The sequence below is a fragment of the Capricornis sumatraensis genome, chromosome 14, assembly GCF_032405125.1.
Source record: "Capricornis sumatraensis isolate serow.1 chromosome 14, serow.2, whole genome shotgun sequence".
NCBI classification, from domain to species: Eukaryota; Metazoa; Chordata; class Mammalia; order Artiodactyla; family Bovidae; genus Capricornis; species Capricornis sumatraensis.
Window position 1 is genome coordinate 54,732,287 of NC_091082.1, and position 16,630 is coordinate 54,748,916.

A 16,630-nucleotide genomic window follows, 5' to 3' on the forward strand; every position below is an offset into this window, starting at 1 on the left:
AACTCTTTGCGACCCTGTGGACTGTAGCCCACCAGGCTCCTCTGTCCATGGCGATTCTCCAGGCAAGAATACTGGAGGGGGTAGCCTTTCCCTTCTCCAGGGGATCTTCCCAACCCAGGGATCGAACCCGGGTCTCTGCATTGCAGGCAGATTCTTTACCCCTGAGCCACCAGGGAAGTCCATTCAAGAATGGCCAAGGCAACTGTGAAGAAGAGAGGCTTCCCCTTTCTTCACTTGCAGACTTAGCGTAAAATTATAGTAACTAGAACAGTGTGACACTGCTACAGATACAGATCAGTAGATAACGGGACAAGATAAAAAGTGTGATATATGACAAATTATAGATAAAGAGCATATTGCTTTCCTTTAATTATTATAACAAATTACTATAAGCTTGGTTGCTTAAAACAGCATGAGCTTACTACCCCACATTTCTGGAGATCAGAAGTCCAGAGGTCTCATAGGCTGAAATCTAGGTCTTGGGGCTGTGTTCCTGCTGTAGGCTCTGGAGGAGAATCTGTCTCCTTGCCTTTTCCAGCTCCCAGGGACTAGCTGCACCTTTAGCCCCTGCTTCCATCTTCAGAGGCAGCAGAGTTACATTTAATTTAGTTTATTTATTTTTGGCCATGTGGCATGCTAGATCTAGTTGCCTGACCAGGGATCAAACTGGTGCCCCCTGCACTGGGAGCTCAGAGTCTTAGCCACTGGAATGCCAGGGAAGTCTCAGAGTTACGTTTTAAATCTCTCTTTGATTCTCCCTCCTGCTTCCCTTTCAGTCATCAGGACTGTCATAGTTGCATTGCCTACTGCACCCCCATCCCCTCCCCTACCATCCAGGGCAGTCTCTGCATCTCAAGGTCAGCTGATAAGCAACCTTAGTTCCATCTGCAACCTTGGTTCCCTTGGCAGTGTTAATACAACATAGTCATGGTTCTGGTAATTAGAATGTGGACACTTTGGGTTGGGGGCTTGCTATTATGCCGCCCACCATGGGAGTAAGCGCACACCAGTCAATTAACAGCATTGTACTGGCTGTCCTTGTGGAAAGTAGAAAATCAGATCCCAATTTCATATTGTATACAAATCATACCTCAGACTGCAAGTAGGTCAGACCCTGATGCTGGGAAAGATTGAAGGCAGGAGGAGAAGGGGGTGGCAGAGGATGAGATGTTTGGATAGCATCACCGGCTCAATGGACATGAATTTGAATAAACTCTGGGAGATGGTGAAGGACAGCGAAAGCTGCAATACTACAGTCTCTGGGGTTGCAAAGAGTCAGACATGACTTGGTGACTGAACAACAAGAATAACAAACCATAAATTCTGGACAGGTTACAAGACCGAACTTTAGAAATTTTAATTAGAATTTTAGAGAGAACAAAAATGATAAAAAGAGCTGTCCCAAATCAATAAGGAATAATAAAAGACAAGACAGAAAAATGGTCAAAGGATATGAAAAAGGAGTTCACAGAGGAGAAACCAGAATAACCAAAATGTATGAAAAAGTGCTCAATTTCACTAGTAATCAGAGAAATGCAAATGAAAATGAGAACTCATTTCATTTCCCTTGTGTTGGAAAGAGCTGGCTGAATGACAGCATGAGGTTGAGAATTTGGGAAAAGAGGACCTCCCACCACACCGAGAGGGACCACTTTGAAGAGCAATTTTGTAGTGTTTAGTTAGTACCCTGGGTTGGGAAGATCCCCTGGAGGATAAAACGGCAACCCACTCCAGTGTTTGCCTGGGAAATCCCATGGACAGAAACCTGGTGGGCTATAGTCCATGGGGTTGCAAAGAGCCGGACACGCCTGAGCGACTGAGCACACACACGTGCACACATACAGTTAGTGCCTGACAGCAGAGGACTGCCATTTCTAGGCGCCTGTTGCAAAGAGGAGCTAGTCCTGTGGCACGGGGCCTGGATGAGGGTGCTCACAAAGGCCTCTGTGTCTCATGGCTGCAGTGCAGGAACGACCCGCCTGTGCCCCGGTCGGGGGATGGAGGAGTGAGCTGGTCTCTTTGGACAGTGGGTGCTGCACAGCAGTCAGGGTACTGAGATAGGTCTCTGCATATTGTTATGTCTGAACCTTCACACCGGTGTTCTGAGTTCTGAAAGTGTGGCGGTTTCTGCAAGGAAGTGGACACATAGTGGCGTGCAAGTGGCTTTGAAGACAATTCAGACTTGCCAGCTGGATGATGCTAGGCCGGTGGCTTCATGTGTCTGTCCCTCAGTGTCCTCAGTTATAAAGTAGATGGATGAAAGGACTATTTAGATGAAAAAGAACACTTGAGGAGTCTTAGGAAGAAATTGGAGAATGTTTTTATGACCCTGGAGTTGGGAAGGCTTCCTTAAACAAGATAAAGTGTAAACCAAAAAGAGAAGATTGAGAAATGTGATTATGTTAACATATAAAGAAAATTTTCTAAGAGAGAAGATTCCATAAACAAAGTTAAAAAGCAGTTCCTCAGACTGAAAGATATTTGCAGTAAGTAAAACCATTAAAAATTAATTGAAGGAATGAGAAGATTAGAAAGAAGAACGATGATGGAAAGATCGACAAGAAGGAGATAAACAACTGGAAAGAAAAATGGGCAGAGGCTGTCAGGAACTGTAGAGAGGGTCAGATGAGTGAAGATCGGTCAGGGTGCTTAGGGCTGCCTGGAAACGGGGCACATGTTTCATACTGGCTGTCAGCCACACTGATCTTGTCATCCTCCCAGCTGGCAGCATCGGTGGGCAGTGGCCACATGTTCATAACCTCTCTCAACCACTGGCCCAAATAAATACAGATCCCAAATCTCAGTGGAAACAAGGCAACCACCAGATCGGGAGCAAATGCAACATTTGTGCAGACTTACTGTTAACTCCACACTGAAATCAGATTGATTATATTCTTTGCAGCCAAAGGTGGAGAAGCTCTATACAGTCAGCAAAAACAAGACCAGGAGCTGACTGTGGCTCAGATCATGAACTCCTTATTGCCAAATTCAGACTTAAATTGAAGAAAGTAGGGAAAACCACTAGACCATTTAGGTATGACCTAAATCAAATTCCTTATGATTATACAGTGGAAGTGAGAAATAGATTTAAGGGACTAGATCTGATAGAGTGCCTGATGAACTATGGACTGAGGTTTGTGACATTGTACAGGACAGGGATCAAGACCATCCCCATGGAAAATAAATGGAAAAAGCAAAATGGCTGTCTGAGGAGGCCTTACAAATAGCTGTGAAAAGAAGAGAAGCAAAAAGCAAAGGAGAAAAGGAAAAATATAAACATCTGAATGCAGACTTCCAAAGAAGAGTAAGGAGAGATAAGAAAGCCTTCATCAGCGATCAATGCAAAGAAATAGAGGAAAACAACAGAATGGGAAAGACTAGAGATCTCTTCAAGAAAATTAGGGATACCAAGGGAACATTTCATGCAAAGATGGGCTCGATAAAGGACAGAAATGGTATGGACCTAACAGGAGCAGAAGATATTAAGAAGAGGTGGCAAGAATACACAGAAGAACTGTACAAAAAAGATCTTCATGACCCAGATAATCACGATGGTGTGATCACTCACCTAGAGCCAGACATCCTGGAATGTGAAGTCAAGTGGGCCTTAGAAAGCATCACTACGAACAAAGCTAGTGGAGGTGATGGAATTCCAGTTGAGCTATTTCAAATCCTGAAAGATGGTGCTGTGAAAGTGCTGCACTCAATATGCCAGCAAATTTGGAAAACTCAGCAGTGACCACAGGACTGGAAAAGGTCAGTTTTCATTCCAATCCCAAAGAAAGGCAATGCCAAAGAATGCTTAAACTACCACACAATTGCACTCATCTCCCATGCTAGTAAAATAATGCTCAAAATTCTCCAAGCCAGGCTTCAGCAATACGTGAACCATGAACTTCCAGATGTTCAAGCTGGGTTTAGAAAAGGCAGAGGAACCAGAGATCAAATTGCCAACATCTGCTGGATCATGGAAAAAGCAAGAGAGTTCCAGAAAAACATCTATTTCTGCTTTATTGACTATGCCAAAGCCTTTGACTGTGTGAATCACAATAAACTGTGGAAAATTCTGAAAGGGATGGGAATACCAGACCATCTGACCTGCCTCTTGAGAAACCTATATGCAGGTCAGGAAGCAACAGTTAGAACTGGACATGGAACAACAGACTGGTTCCAAATAGGAAAAGGAGTACGTCAAGGCTGTATATTGTCACCCTGCTTATTTAACTTCTATGCAGAGTACATCATGAGAAACGCTGGGCTGGAAGAAGCACAAGCTGGAATCGAGATTGCCAGGAGAAATATCAATAACCTCAGATACACAGATGACACCACCCTTATGGCAGAAAGTGAAGAGGAACTAAAAAGCCTCTTGATGAAAGTGAAAGAGGAGAGTGAAAAAGTTGGCTTCAAGCTCAACATTCAGAAAACGAAGATCATGGCATCTGGTCCCATCACTTCATGGGAAATAGATGGGGAAACAGTGGAAACAGTGTCAGACTTTATTTTTTTGGGCTCCAAAATTACAGCAGATGATGATTGCAGCCATGAAATTAAAAGACGCTTACTCCTTGGAAGAAAAGTTATGACCAACCTAGACAGAGATATCATATTGAAAAGCAGAGACATTACTTTGCCAACAAAGGTCCGTCTAGTCAAAGCTATGGTTTTTTCAGTAGTCATGTATGGATGTGAGAGTTGGACTGTGAAGGAAGTTGAGTGCTGAAGAATTGATGCTTTTGAACTGTGGTGTTGGAGAAGACTCTTGAGAGTCCCATGGACTGCAAAGAGATCCAACCAGTCCATCCTAAAGGAGATCAGTCTTGGGTGTTCATTGGAAGGACTGATACTGAAGCTGAAACTCCAGTACTTTGGCCACCTCATGCGAAGAGTTGACTCATTGGAAAAGACTCTGATGCTGGGAGGGATTGGGGGCAGGAGAAGGGGATGACAGAGGATGAGATGGCTGGATGGCATCACCGACTCGATGGACATGAGTTTGGGTAAACTCCGGGAGTTGGGAGTTGGTGATGGATAGGGAGGCCTGGCATGCTGTGATTCATGGGGTCGCAAAGAGTCGGACATGACTGAACGACTGAACTGAACTGCACTGTTGACTCCAGAGTCCTTGATGGGTGCACACCTGTGCCTGTGCTGCCATCTAGGGAAGTGGATTCCTGCCTGGCTGCAGAGCTCGGTGTTGGCCCTGCTCCCAGCATTTCTTATTAACCACTTTGAGAGAAAGTGAAGGAGTGTTCATTCACATAGTTTTGCTCACCACTGACCCCCATACCCCATCCATTCAGAAAACCCTACTGAGAGTCTGTAATGTCCAGGTAAACTTCCAGGCTCCTGTCCTCACAGAGGTCACATTTTAAAAAGAGACAATAAACAAAGACCAGCAAAAAGAATGCTGTCCCACTCTGGTGTGGGGTGTTGATAGTGGAGGAAGCTGTGTGTCTGTGGGGCAGGGAATACATGGGAATTCTCTGTCCTTTCTGCTCACAGTTGCTGTGAATATGAAACTGGTCTAAAAATAAAGGGGCTTCCCTGATGACTCAGATGGTAAAGAATCCTCCTGCAATACTGGAGATCTGGGTTCGATCCTTACGTCGGGAAGATGCCCTGGAGTCGGGCTGGCTACCCCCTCCAGTATTCTTGGCAGGAGAATTCCTTGGAAGAGGAGCCTGGCGGGCTACTGTTCCTCTTAGAGAGTAAGGTAGAGAATGGTGGGCGGGCAGCTTGACAGTTAGGCCTGTCCTGATTTGATTAACTTATGTTCAGGATTTATGTTTCTCTTTCCATATTTGAGCTCCATCTCTGGCAGAGGTCAGCAGACTTTAAGGCCAGATAGGAAATATTTTAGGCTTTGTGGGCCAGATGACCTCTGTCGTGGCTACTTATCTCTGCTGGTGAAAGCCGTTGAGGGTGTGTCAATGAACAAGCATGCTTGTGTTCTAATAAAACTTTATTTATAAGCACAGATTGTGGGTCAGATTTGACCAGTGGGCCAATTTGGGCAAACTCCGGGAAGTAGTGAAGGATAGGGAAGCCTGGGATGTTGCACACCATGGGGTCGTAAAAAGTCGGACACGACTTAGTGATTGAACAACAGCAACAAGGTGGGTAAAATGAGCGTTTAGTCAGGGCTCTCTAGAGAAACAGAACCAATGGGATGTACATACAGTATAGGGAAAGATGGCTGTTGAGCGTGTGAGTCTTGGCTATGTCCTGGCACTTAAGTGATGTGGTGAAGACTTGGTGTGTCTGTCTGTCTCCCGCACCCCGTCCCTGTTGGCTTCCTTCCTGGCAGGGTTTCCTTACAGGGTGGCTCTGGGAGCTTCTCTGTCATCCCTGGGCTTAGGAATCCCAGCATGAAGAACTTCTGTTGTCCGGTTGTCCGGTCAAAGTCCCGAGATGGAGTCCCCCACTCGGCTGCATCCCCTGTCTTTACCCTGAATGACTGGGATGTGGGCAGGGGCCATCTGTCCTGGGTCACACATTCTGTCGGGATGGCTCAGACTTCCAGCCCCGCTGACCCCAGGATTAAGGGCTGGGAGGGTGATCCCCAAAGGGAACCCATCTCTCGGTCCTGCTCTCAAAGAGAGGGTGAATTCAGGTGGCCACCCGATGGATTGAGGGCCTAGTTTCATGTCCCGTGTCTTTCCCTGAGCTCAGCTGCCTCTACCACACGGTTGCCTTCCAGCTATAACCAGGTTTTCCTGCATTTCCCTGTCTTCAATTGAATAGAGCTCCTGACCGTGGGAACTGGCCTATCCTCTGGAAGCTCACCACCTCGACCTGCAGAGGGTCTGCTGGCCACAGAGCAGGGCATGGTGAGCGCTGTGGCAGTTCAAGCGGCAGGAGACACCTCCCCACCCCCCAGGAAGGGCTTCCCCACAAGGCAGCTAGCTATGGGCTCAAGATGATCTGAGCCTCTTTCTGGCTGATGGGCCGAGTGTGTTACTCCCGTGTGTGGGGTTCACTGAGTCGCAGCGTGACTTTCTGGGATTCAGAGGTGCTGGGTGCACACCCCTTAGTTCTTTCCCCAGAGATTTATTGCTGTGTTCTCAGCACACAGGAGGGGATGCTTGTGCTGCTGGGAGCTCAGGAATCGAGCTCTGGTGCAGGTGCTCTGTGGAAGCGTCTTCTGCTTTTCAGCTCTCATTCGGGGACCAGCAGATCTGCACGGATGGGACATTTGGTTTATTTAATTTGGATTTATTGCCACATTCACGTCACATTAATGTGATCGCCTTCACCCCAGGTTCCAAGCATTTGAAAACACTGCCTCCCAAGACCTAATACAGAAGACACAAATATCTGCTGGTGTTTAACTGATGATGGAAACTTCTCCTGCTTCAATATTTTACCAACTTATATGGTTCCTCTGGAAATCTTAATGATATGCGGCTGTCACTTTAAGTGAGGTGCTTTGGCTTCCTGTTATGAATTGTCCTTTTTATTCTTTCTGCAAAATTACCAGGGAGCAAAGGTCCATTCATCACCCTGCACGAGAGGGTGCCACTAGAGGGCCACTAGAGGGCCCTCTGTCTCCAGTTTTTGGAACTTGGCATCTCCCTAACCCACATTTTGCTTTTGAATGTTCTGGTGGTGTCAGAATTTTGGTGCATTTGCTTAATAGATATAAAAGCAGAGGGGTCATTGACAATATGTAATCATGGTGTTTCCCAGAGTAATAAGGCGTTAGATTCTTGACTTTTGTGCTGGTGACACCCTCGGGAGCATCCTCTCTGTGCCCTGGTACGTGTCATCCTAAGATGAGGCAGTGGTGGGGACAGCAAAAGATGTCACCCAGGGATGGAAGTCAGGGCTGGCTCTCTGAGGGTGTGTTCTGCAGGAGACCATCAGTGAGCAGCTCAGAGCCCAGGCTTCTGAGCCTGGGCCTTGAAGGTGGCTTAGTCTAGGGCTCTGGGCATGTCTGGCACTCCTCACCACTCTAGGGCCTGATTAAATAGGTGGGGCACTTCCAGTTCTCGGCCTCATGAGGTCTGGATTCCTTCAGCACAGAGACCCATGCCTGCTGCAAACCCTGCCTGGCCCTGCCCTGGACCTCCGCATGGGGAGTGCGCTCTGCGGATAGAGATGGCGCCGTGGGGGTGGCTGTTCCCTTCACAGGTTGGCGTCTTGGGCACTGTGGGGACCAGCCTGGCGTCACCCAGGGTCACCCTTGCTCTGGGGACCCTGAGGAGGACTGGCCTTGCTTCTTCCTGGTACTAACATGCCCACACTCTCACCCCTAGAGTGAGTGAGACTTGGATGGGCCGTGAGCGATGCGAGAGCAGAGTCCCCACCCATGGCATTTGCCGTGTGTGCGCGGCTGCGTAGAAGTTTCTTATTTAACTAAACAGCCAGTGGGCCCCAGCTGGGGAAGTCCCAGTCTGGACAGACGTCAGAGCCCGGCCCTCTGAAGGCAGGGGTGTGTGAGAGGATGAAAGGAGGGGTGAGCCTTCCGAGAGCCTCGCATCTCCCTGAGCACAGGCGGAGTGCCCACAGGAGCAGGAGAAGGAGGCTATGGAAGTGGGGAGTGAGCTCGGGTTCTGTCCTGCAGGCAGTGACCCCAGAAGCACGTGCTGGTCTGCCCACCAAGCGAGACTGTGTGGTGGCCGCTGCCCGGCTGTAGCACTGGTTACCGCTTGGATGGGGTCGGGGGAGATGCGCGCCAGGCCTGACTGAGCCGGGCTCTTGGTGTCCCTTCCCTGTCCCCCTGTGCTTCCTCGCAGGCCCACCAGCATCGCCGTCCCAGGGGCTCACCGCTCCCCAGGACTCACCCGTGGGACCAGGGGTAAGTCCATTCCTGAGAGGTCTGCTTCAGAATTCTAAATCACGTATTTAAAGGTTCTGGGTGCAGCAAAGTCCTCTTGGTGTCTTTAAGAACACTTGATGTCCTGTTTACGTGTGTGGGTGGGAAGGATCCTGATGAGCCCGAGGGGATGGGCCCCCAGGGATGGCAGCCAGTGTGTCCTCAACCACCCCTGCCTGTCTCTGCAGCGGGTCCCAGAGCTGCCTGTCGGGGCAGTGGCTCCGGTGGTTGTTAACCATCCTCCTGTTGCCGTTGAAGGCCTGTTTCCACACTCAGAATGTGTTCTCCCTGGCAGTTATGTTTGGTGGCTAATGATCTTTCAGGACTGGTCAGCCTTGGTTTTTCTTTTGAGACCCTGGGGTGTGCCCTCCTGACCTCTCTACTAGGAGAGGGTGCTGGCTGGGCTGCAGTGTCCCTGGGCAGCAGCTGGGCAGGGGCCCTGAGCAGCTGGTGCTGGTGGGGACAGGACCTTGACCTGCAGGCCCGTCAGAGACCTCCTCTGGTCTGGGAGTGTGCAGCCACCCTTCAGGGATCCTGAGCTGGCTATGGGTCTGCGCATAGCTCTGGGCTGGCTCTGGCCACGTGGTTTGAATGAGATCAGAGCTGGTTTGTCTTCCTGATGACCTTGTCTGCCAGCACCATCCTGGACATTGACTTTCTAGAAAAGTCAAATTGTTCAGTATCTGAGGCTGGCCCAGGACAGGGCTTTAACGAGCACCGTGCAGCTTGGAAACTGGATCAGAGTGGATGTTGCATTTGCCTGAAGACACGTTTGGGGCAGCCTCCTGGCCCCTGCTGGCCTGTCCCCATATCCCCTGCAGTGTTTGGCATGGTGCCTCTGAGTGCTGGACCGCCCACCCCCAGAGGCTGGAGAGGCTCAGGATAGCTGCTGGGGTCCAGGGGAGCTGAGCTGACCCTACATTCCTCTCTGCCCCAAGATGCTGCCCGGGTCCCCCGGGTTCTCCACCCATTTCCTTAACACCTTTTCATGTGCTGGGTCCTTTCTGTACCAGCACCACCCACCACATCACCGCCACTGCCACCCCTGGGCTCATGCAACCCAAAGAAGTTCAGAGACCAGACCTGCAGCTTGAGTGGAGAGAACCTGGCTTCCCTTCCACTTGCTTTTCCTTATTAATGCTATTTTTATTCACATATTGCAGTGTGGGAGAGATCACCTAATTGCAGCTCTTGGTGATGAGAGTAGAAGCAATTAGACTCAGTGCCTGGTCCAGAGCGCTGGTGACCAGGAGATCCCAGACCTTGCTGCCTCCTGGGGCCACAACTAGAGTCCTCCTTCCCCCGGAGGGTCAGTGCTGGGAGGGCGGGAGGGGCTCTGTGAAGTTACTGGGGTGCCCTTTGTTGTCTCACCCAAGCTTTCTTCCCTTCAGCTGTCACTTTCCCAGCTGGCGGCTTCCCCACCATCCCCGGCTCCGCGCCACCACTTGGCCAAACCCTCATCACAGCCACCTGGGAGCCCTGTGCCCTCTCTGGTCCCAGGGGTAAGTAGCCCGCCCCTTCCTCCTGTCCTGCCTCCTTCCTGAGAATGTCTCCAGACTCCCAACTCGGTTGAAGTCTCTGTCTTGGCCGGCTGCCCTGGCCCTTGGCGAGGTGGCCGATACCTTCATGGGGTCCCTGTGAAGCAGGCATAGGGATGGGGGCTGGACATTTCCTCCTTTCCAGGTTCTAGATATCTTCCACCATCTGTCTTGGTGACCAAGGGTTTGGTTTGGGAGGTGATCCTGCCACAGGGCTTGATTTCTGGCTTTGTTCTACCCGAGGAGACAAAGTGCCCTTAGACCTCTGAACACAAGAGAAAAAGAAAAGTTTCCTTGGAGATGTAACTAGAGGCTGATCCAAGCTGCCAGCTCCCCCTCCAGGATGCTTGGCTCCCTGTCTGAGGCAAGAGGAGTCTGTGAAGCTCACCACCCCGGATTCCAGTGGAGCTAATGGGCCCAAATAGGCCTGTTTGCTTCCACTGGCCTTAGGGGACCCACACAGAGTTTCCTGGTTCACCTGCCAACTTCAGTCTTGCCCTGGAAGTCTGTCGAAGAAAAGTGGCTCTAGTTGATTACTTACCTGAAAATCCTCATGCTGAAATGCCTTATTCCAAAATATCCCTGGGCTCACGTAGTCAGGAAGATCTTACATCTCTTCTGTTACTGGCGACCAAGTCACTTGGGGCTCCTTCTGAATGAAATGAGAAGCTGGGGAAGCCAGCTCTAGAGAGAGTATCCTGGACCCCAGTAAGGTCTTCACTTAGACAGAAGTGGGAGGTGGATGCAGGTGGGTGCCTAGAGCACTGGCTGACGTGGGGACAGGGAGCGTCTGTACATGTGAGGGCTCTGTCCCACAGGCTCCCTTGCATTGCTGGAGACAGTTTCATCTTCCTGTTCCACGGACATGGTTTTAATGTTAATTTGCCTTCTCAGGCATCAGGCATCTCCCAGGCTACTGACCTGTTCATAAAATCAGTGGTTCCTTCCTTGTTGCTTTTCAACTCATAAAATACAGGATGCCCAGGTGAATTAGAATTTCACATAAACAATCACTTTTTAGTGTATGTCCCAGATATTGCCCAGGACATGCTTATACTAAATGTATTCACCACTTACCTGAGATTGCAGTGCAGCTGAGCCTCCTGTGTTTTCATTTGCCATGTGCCAGGGGCAGTTCATCCATGAGCCCCACAACCAGCTTCCTTGGTTACGGGTGGGGCTTCTTGTTGGCCTCACCTGGGGCCCCACTGTATTTGGCAGGAGTTCCCCTTGGAGGGCAGGATCTCTCACCTGGAGGCTGACCTGAGCCAGACAGCCTTAGCCCTGGGAACGTCCGCTGCTGACCACTTGCAGGAACTGCCTTTCACACCCGTGCATGCCCCGATCATTGCAGGAACCCAGACCAGGAGGTGAGGAGCAGGTCTGGGAGGGACCCCAGGCAAGCATTGTGCATCAAGATCCTGTGACTCCCTGAACAGCAGGTTTTCCCAGAGAGGTGACTGTCCAGGTCCCGCCCCTCGGTTGGCCTTCTCATGGAGGCTGGCTCAGGGGGCCATCCATTCCAGCTCTGGAGGGAAGCTGTCACGGGCCTCCCTGGCACTGCTGCAGTCCGCTGGCTTTCCCGAGATTCTGGACGCCAACAAGCAACCAGCTGAGGCTGTGAGCCCTACAGACCCCGTGAAGTTCAGCCCTCAGAAGGAAGAATCGGACTGTCTACAAGGCAATGAGATAGTGCTGCAGTTTCTTGCCTTTAGCAGGTAAATTCTTGATTATTTCGTCTGTTACTCTTTACCTGGCTTTTGCATTTCTTGCATTGAGGGAAAGCTTCCATGTGGTTCTGACCCGGCAGAAACCTATGATCAAGTCTTAGCGATTACGGAATGCTCTGTGTCTTTGTTTCAGTCTGGCTGGGACCCACCCCCAGCCATTTCCAAATGCTATAAACTCTGCTTTACCCGGTCGCCTATGGTCCTTAGTCACAACATGGACAGCGTGTTGCCTGGTCCTCGGGTGCTGGTGTAGCCCCGAGGGCAGGGCTGTCCATCACGCCTGAAAGGGGACTTCCCAGAGGGTTCCCAGACATTACGGTGTGGCTGCTGTGGGGGTGGAGGAGGCGGTCTCCCCGCAAGCGTGTGATGAAAGCCCAGTTCTCTGCAGGGATGCCTGGTTGACTCGGGGTATTGTTGGATCCAGGGTGCCTCAGGATGAGCAGGCAGCACCATGGCCTCAGACTGTGTACTTCACGTTCCAGTTCTACCGCTTCCCGCCCGAGACCACACCACGGCTGCAGCTCGTGGAGCTGGCCGATGCGGGGAGGACCAGCTCTGCCTCCCTGTCGCACATCCTCGCCCAGATCCAGAAGGATGGCTCCTTTGATGCCGGTGAGCCTGGGGGTCTGGCATACAGAGAACCCAGTGCTGAGCTCTGTCTGTGAGTTTTATTAATTAAAACATGCTGAAAAATGAAAAACTTCAAACAGGTACAAAATTTGAGTGATTAGTACAATGAATAATCAGTGCTCCTGCCAATTAGCTCTGACGATTGTCAATGACATCCCACCCAGACCCCTCCCCAAACCAGGGCTATCTGAACCATAGCCTAGACATATAATTTCATCTCTAGATGTTCTCTTATGTGTATCTAAAAAAGTAGAGTCTTTTTAAAAAAGCCTTTTAGCTTTAACCATTTAAAAATTTTTATTATTTAGTTGAAGCATGCGGGATCTTTGATCTTCATTGCAGCATGCGTGCTAAGTCTCTTCAGTCATGTCCAATTCTTTGCAGTCCTAGGGACTGTAGCCTGCCAGGCTCCTCTGCAGCATGTGGAATCTTTAGTTGAGCAATGCAGACTCTTAGTTGTGGCTTGCAGGACCTAGTTCCCTGACCAGGGATTAAACCCGGGCCCTCTGCATTGGGAGCATGGAGTCTTAGACACTGGACCACCTGGGAAGTCCCTAGAGTCTTTTTTTTTTTTTTGAGAAACAGAAACTCAATAATATTACCCCACTCAAAAAAGAATGATGATTTAATATTAGCAAATATCTAGCCAATGTTAACACTTCCCCAATAACTTCATAAAAATTTTTAGTAGTTTGTTCAAATCAAGACCTGAGGTCCAAATGTTGGGAAGGTGTGCCTCTCGAGTCTCTTTCTACCTGTAGTTGTCATCACCTTCCCATCCCTGCTTTTTCATTTTAGTTTATTTGTTGAAGTCATAGAGTTGCTGGCCCCCTAGAGCCTCCCAGAGCCTGCACTTTGGTTTCAAGGCTCAGTGGTGGCTTCTGCAGTGTTCCTCTCATCCCTGTTTCTCCTGTAAATTGGAGTGAGATCTAGCTGCAAGGGCAGATGCATGCTCTTCGTATGGGGCAAAGAGTCTTTGTCACTGGTGGTGTGTCCCCATCTCTGCTGACACCTGGTTACTTCTTATACTATTTCTGGAATACTTCTTCATTTATCAGCCAGAATGCTTCCTTAAAAAGAAACTTCTCCTCATCAACTATTTGGTTATCTAGAGGTGCAATTCATATAAGGAAGCCAAAATAGTGCATGTTTCCCCCTTTATTTGCCGATTTTCAAAGTAACCAGACAGTTACCAGTATCCTTCAAAGATGGCTCCAATGGCTTTTTTTTTTTCTCTTATCATTATAAACTAATGGATTTACACTGCAGTGGACTGGAATATACCAAATATGTTGTTGTCTTTGGCCAGTCACATGGCTCATAAGGGACAGAGCTGAGGTCTGAACAACCACTGCCTCTTGAGTAGAAAGTAACAGGTGGAGAAAGGTGTGTTAAAATGGTAAATGAAAGTGGCTTAACAATATTAACATCAGACAAAAGTGACAAGGCAAATGCATTGCTGGGAATCAAGAAACCTATTAAATAATAATCGAGAGTAATTCACTAGGAAAAATGACTCTCAGTCCGTGAACTTCCAACAGACACAACCTCCAAATATGAGGGACTAGTTAATGGACTTTATAGGGAGAAGCTGACAAACCTATAATCATAGATTTTGATACATTTCTCTCAGTGAATTGATAGATAAAGCAGAAAAAATTAATGATGATATTATACAGTTTAGAAAGGTGGTATTATAAAACCTGTACAACCAATTTAGAGAACATACATTATTTTCAGGTGTACTTTAAAACTTATACAAACTGATTATTCATAGATATATGTATATATCTTAGGTCACCAAGCAGGTATTGTCATATATGTAATCTAATTTTACAGCAATCTTTGACTGTCATACCTCAAGGTCAGAAATCATCATTCATTACCTTTCCCCCAGAAGGCTCCAAACTGCTGGATTTTTGAATTTTAAAATATACTTCTAATGTTCCCATAGGTCAATAAAGAAATCAATATAGAGATGACTGTTTAAAACTGAATGGAAAAATGATATTGTACATCAAAACTAATAAGTAAAATGGCAGTTACAGGGAAATTTGCAGCTTTAAATGCTTATATTGGGAATGAAGAAAGTATCTTTCTTAAAAATTAATTTTTAATGGAGTAGCATTGCTTTCAGAAAAGGTGATGGCACCCCACTCCAGTACTCTTGCCTGGAGAATCCCATGGACGGAGGAGCCTGGTAGGCTGCAGTCCATGGGGTCGCGAAGAGTCGGACATGACTGAGCGACTTCACTTTCACTTTTCACTTTCATGCATTGGAGAAGGAAATGGCAACCCACTCCAGTGTTCTTGCCTGGAGAATCCCAGGGACGGTGGAGCCTGGTGGGCTGCCGTCTGTGGGGTCGCACAGAGTCGGACACGACTGAAGCGACTTAGCAGCAGCAGCAGCAGCGTTGCTTTGCAATGTTGTTAGTTTCTACAGTACAGCAAAGTGAATCAGCCATACATATACACATATCTCCTCTTTTTGGATTTCCTTCCCACTTAGGTCACCACAGAGCACTGAACCTTCTTGGGGAAAGGCCGTGAATGATTTCTGACCTTGAGGTACGATAGTCAAAGAATGCTGTAAAATGAGATTAGGTGTATGGGAATACCTGCTTGGTGACCTAAGATGTATACACATATTAAGGAATAATCAGTTTTCATATAAGACCATCTTTCTAAATAAAGAAAGATCTTATTGCCAAATTCAGACTTAAATTGAAGAAAGTAGGGAAAATCACTAGACCATTCGGGTATGACCTAAATCAAATCCCTTACAATTATACAGTGGAAGTGAGAAATAGATTCAAGGGATTAGATCTGATAGAGTGCCTGATGAACTATGGACTGAGGTTTGTGACATTGTACAGGAGGCCGTGATCAAGATCATCCCCAAGAAAAAGAAATGCAAAAGGGCAAAATGGTTGTCTGAGGAGACCTTACAAATAGCTGAGAAAAGAAGAGAAGAGAAAGGCAAAGGAGAAAAGGAAAGATAACCCATCTGAATGCAGAGTTCCAAAGAACAGCAAGGAATGATAAGAAAGCCTTCCTCAATGATCAGTGCAAAGAAATAGAGGAAAGCAATAGAATGGGAAAGACTAGAGATCTCTTCAAGAAAATTAAAGATACCAAGGGAACATTTTATGCAAAGATGGGCACATAAAGGACAGAAATGGGATGGATCTAACAGAAGCAGAAGATATTAAGAAGAGGTGGCAAGAATACACAGAAGAACTGTACAAAAAAGATCTTCATGACCCAGATAATCACGATGGTGTGATCACTCATCTAGAGCCAGACATCCTGGAATGTGAAGTCAACTGGTCCTTAGGAAGCATCACTATGAACAAAGCTAGTGGAGGTGATGGAATTCCAGTTGAGCTATTTAAAATCCTAAAGGATGGTGCTGTGAAAGTGCTGCACTCAATATGCCAGCAAATTTGGAAAACTCAGCAGTGGCTGCAGGACTGGAAAAGGTCCGTTTTCATCCCAATCCCAAAGAAAGGCAATGCCAGAGAATGTTCAAACTACCGCACAATTGCACTCATCTCACATGCTAGTAAAGTAATGCTGAAAATTCTCCAAGTGAGAGACTTCAGTAGTACATGAATTGTAAACTTTCAGATGTTCAAACTGGATTTAGAAAAGGCAGAGGAACCAGAGATCAAATTGCCAACATCTGCTGGATCATTGAAAAAAGCAAGAGAATTCCAGAAAAACATCTATTTCTGCTTTATTGATTATACCAAAGCCTTTGACTGTGTGGATCACAACGAACTGTGGAAAATTCTTCAAGAGATGGGAATACCAGACCACCTGACTTGCCTCTTGAGTAATCTGTATGCAGGTCAAGAAGCAACAGTTAGAACTGGACATAGAACAACAGACTGGTTCTAAATTGGGAA

The 16,630-nt window shown here is 47.9% G+C and overlaps 1 protein-coding gene across 1 annotated transcript in view; it reads left to right on the forward strand.

Annotated features, from left to right (window-relative positions):
- NPHP4 (nephrocystin 4) overlaps positions 1–16,630 on the forward strand; it is a 136,862-nt gene that overhangs the window by 69,035 nt on the left and 51,197 nt on the right. Inside the window, exons 11-15 of the mRNA XM_068986323.1 lie at positions 8,742–8,803; positions 10,213–10,314; positions 11,581–11,729; positions 11,886–12,077; positions 12,514–12,701. Coding sequence (XP_068842424.1) covers positions 8,742–8,803; positions 10,213–10,314; positions 11,581–11,729; positions 11,886–12,077; positions 12,514–12,701 — 693 coding nt within the window. The remainder of the gene's footprint in view (positions 1–8,741; positions 8,804–10,212; positions 10,315–11,580; positions 11,730–11,885; positions 12,078–12,513; positions 12,702–16,630) is intronic.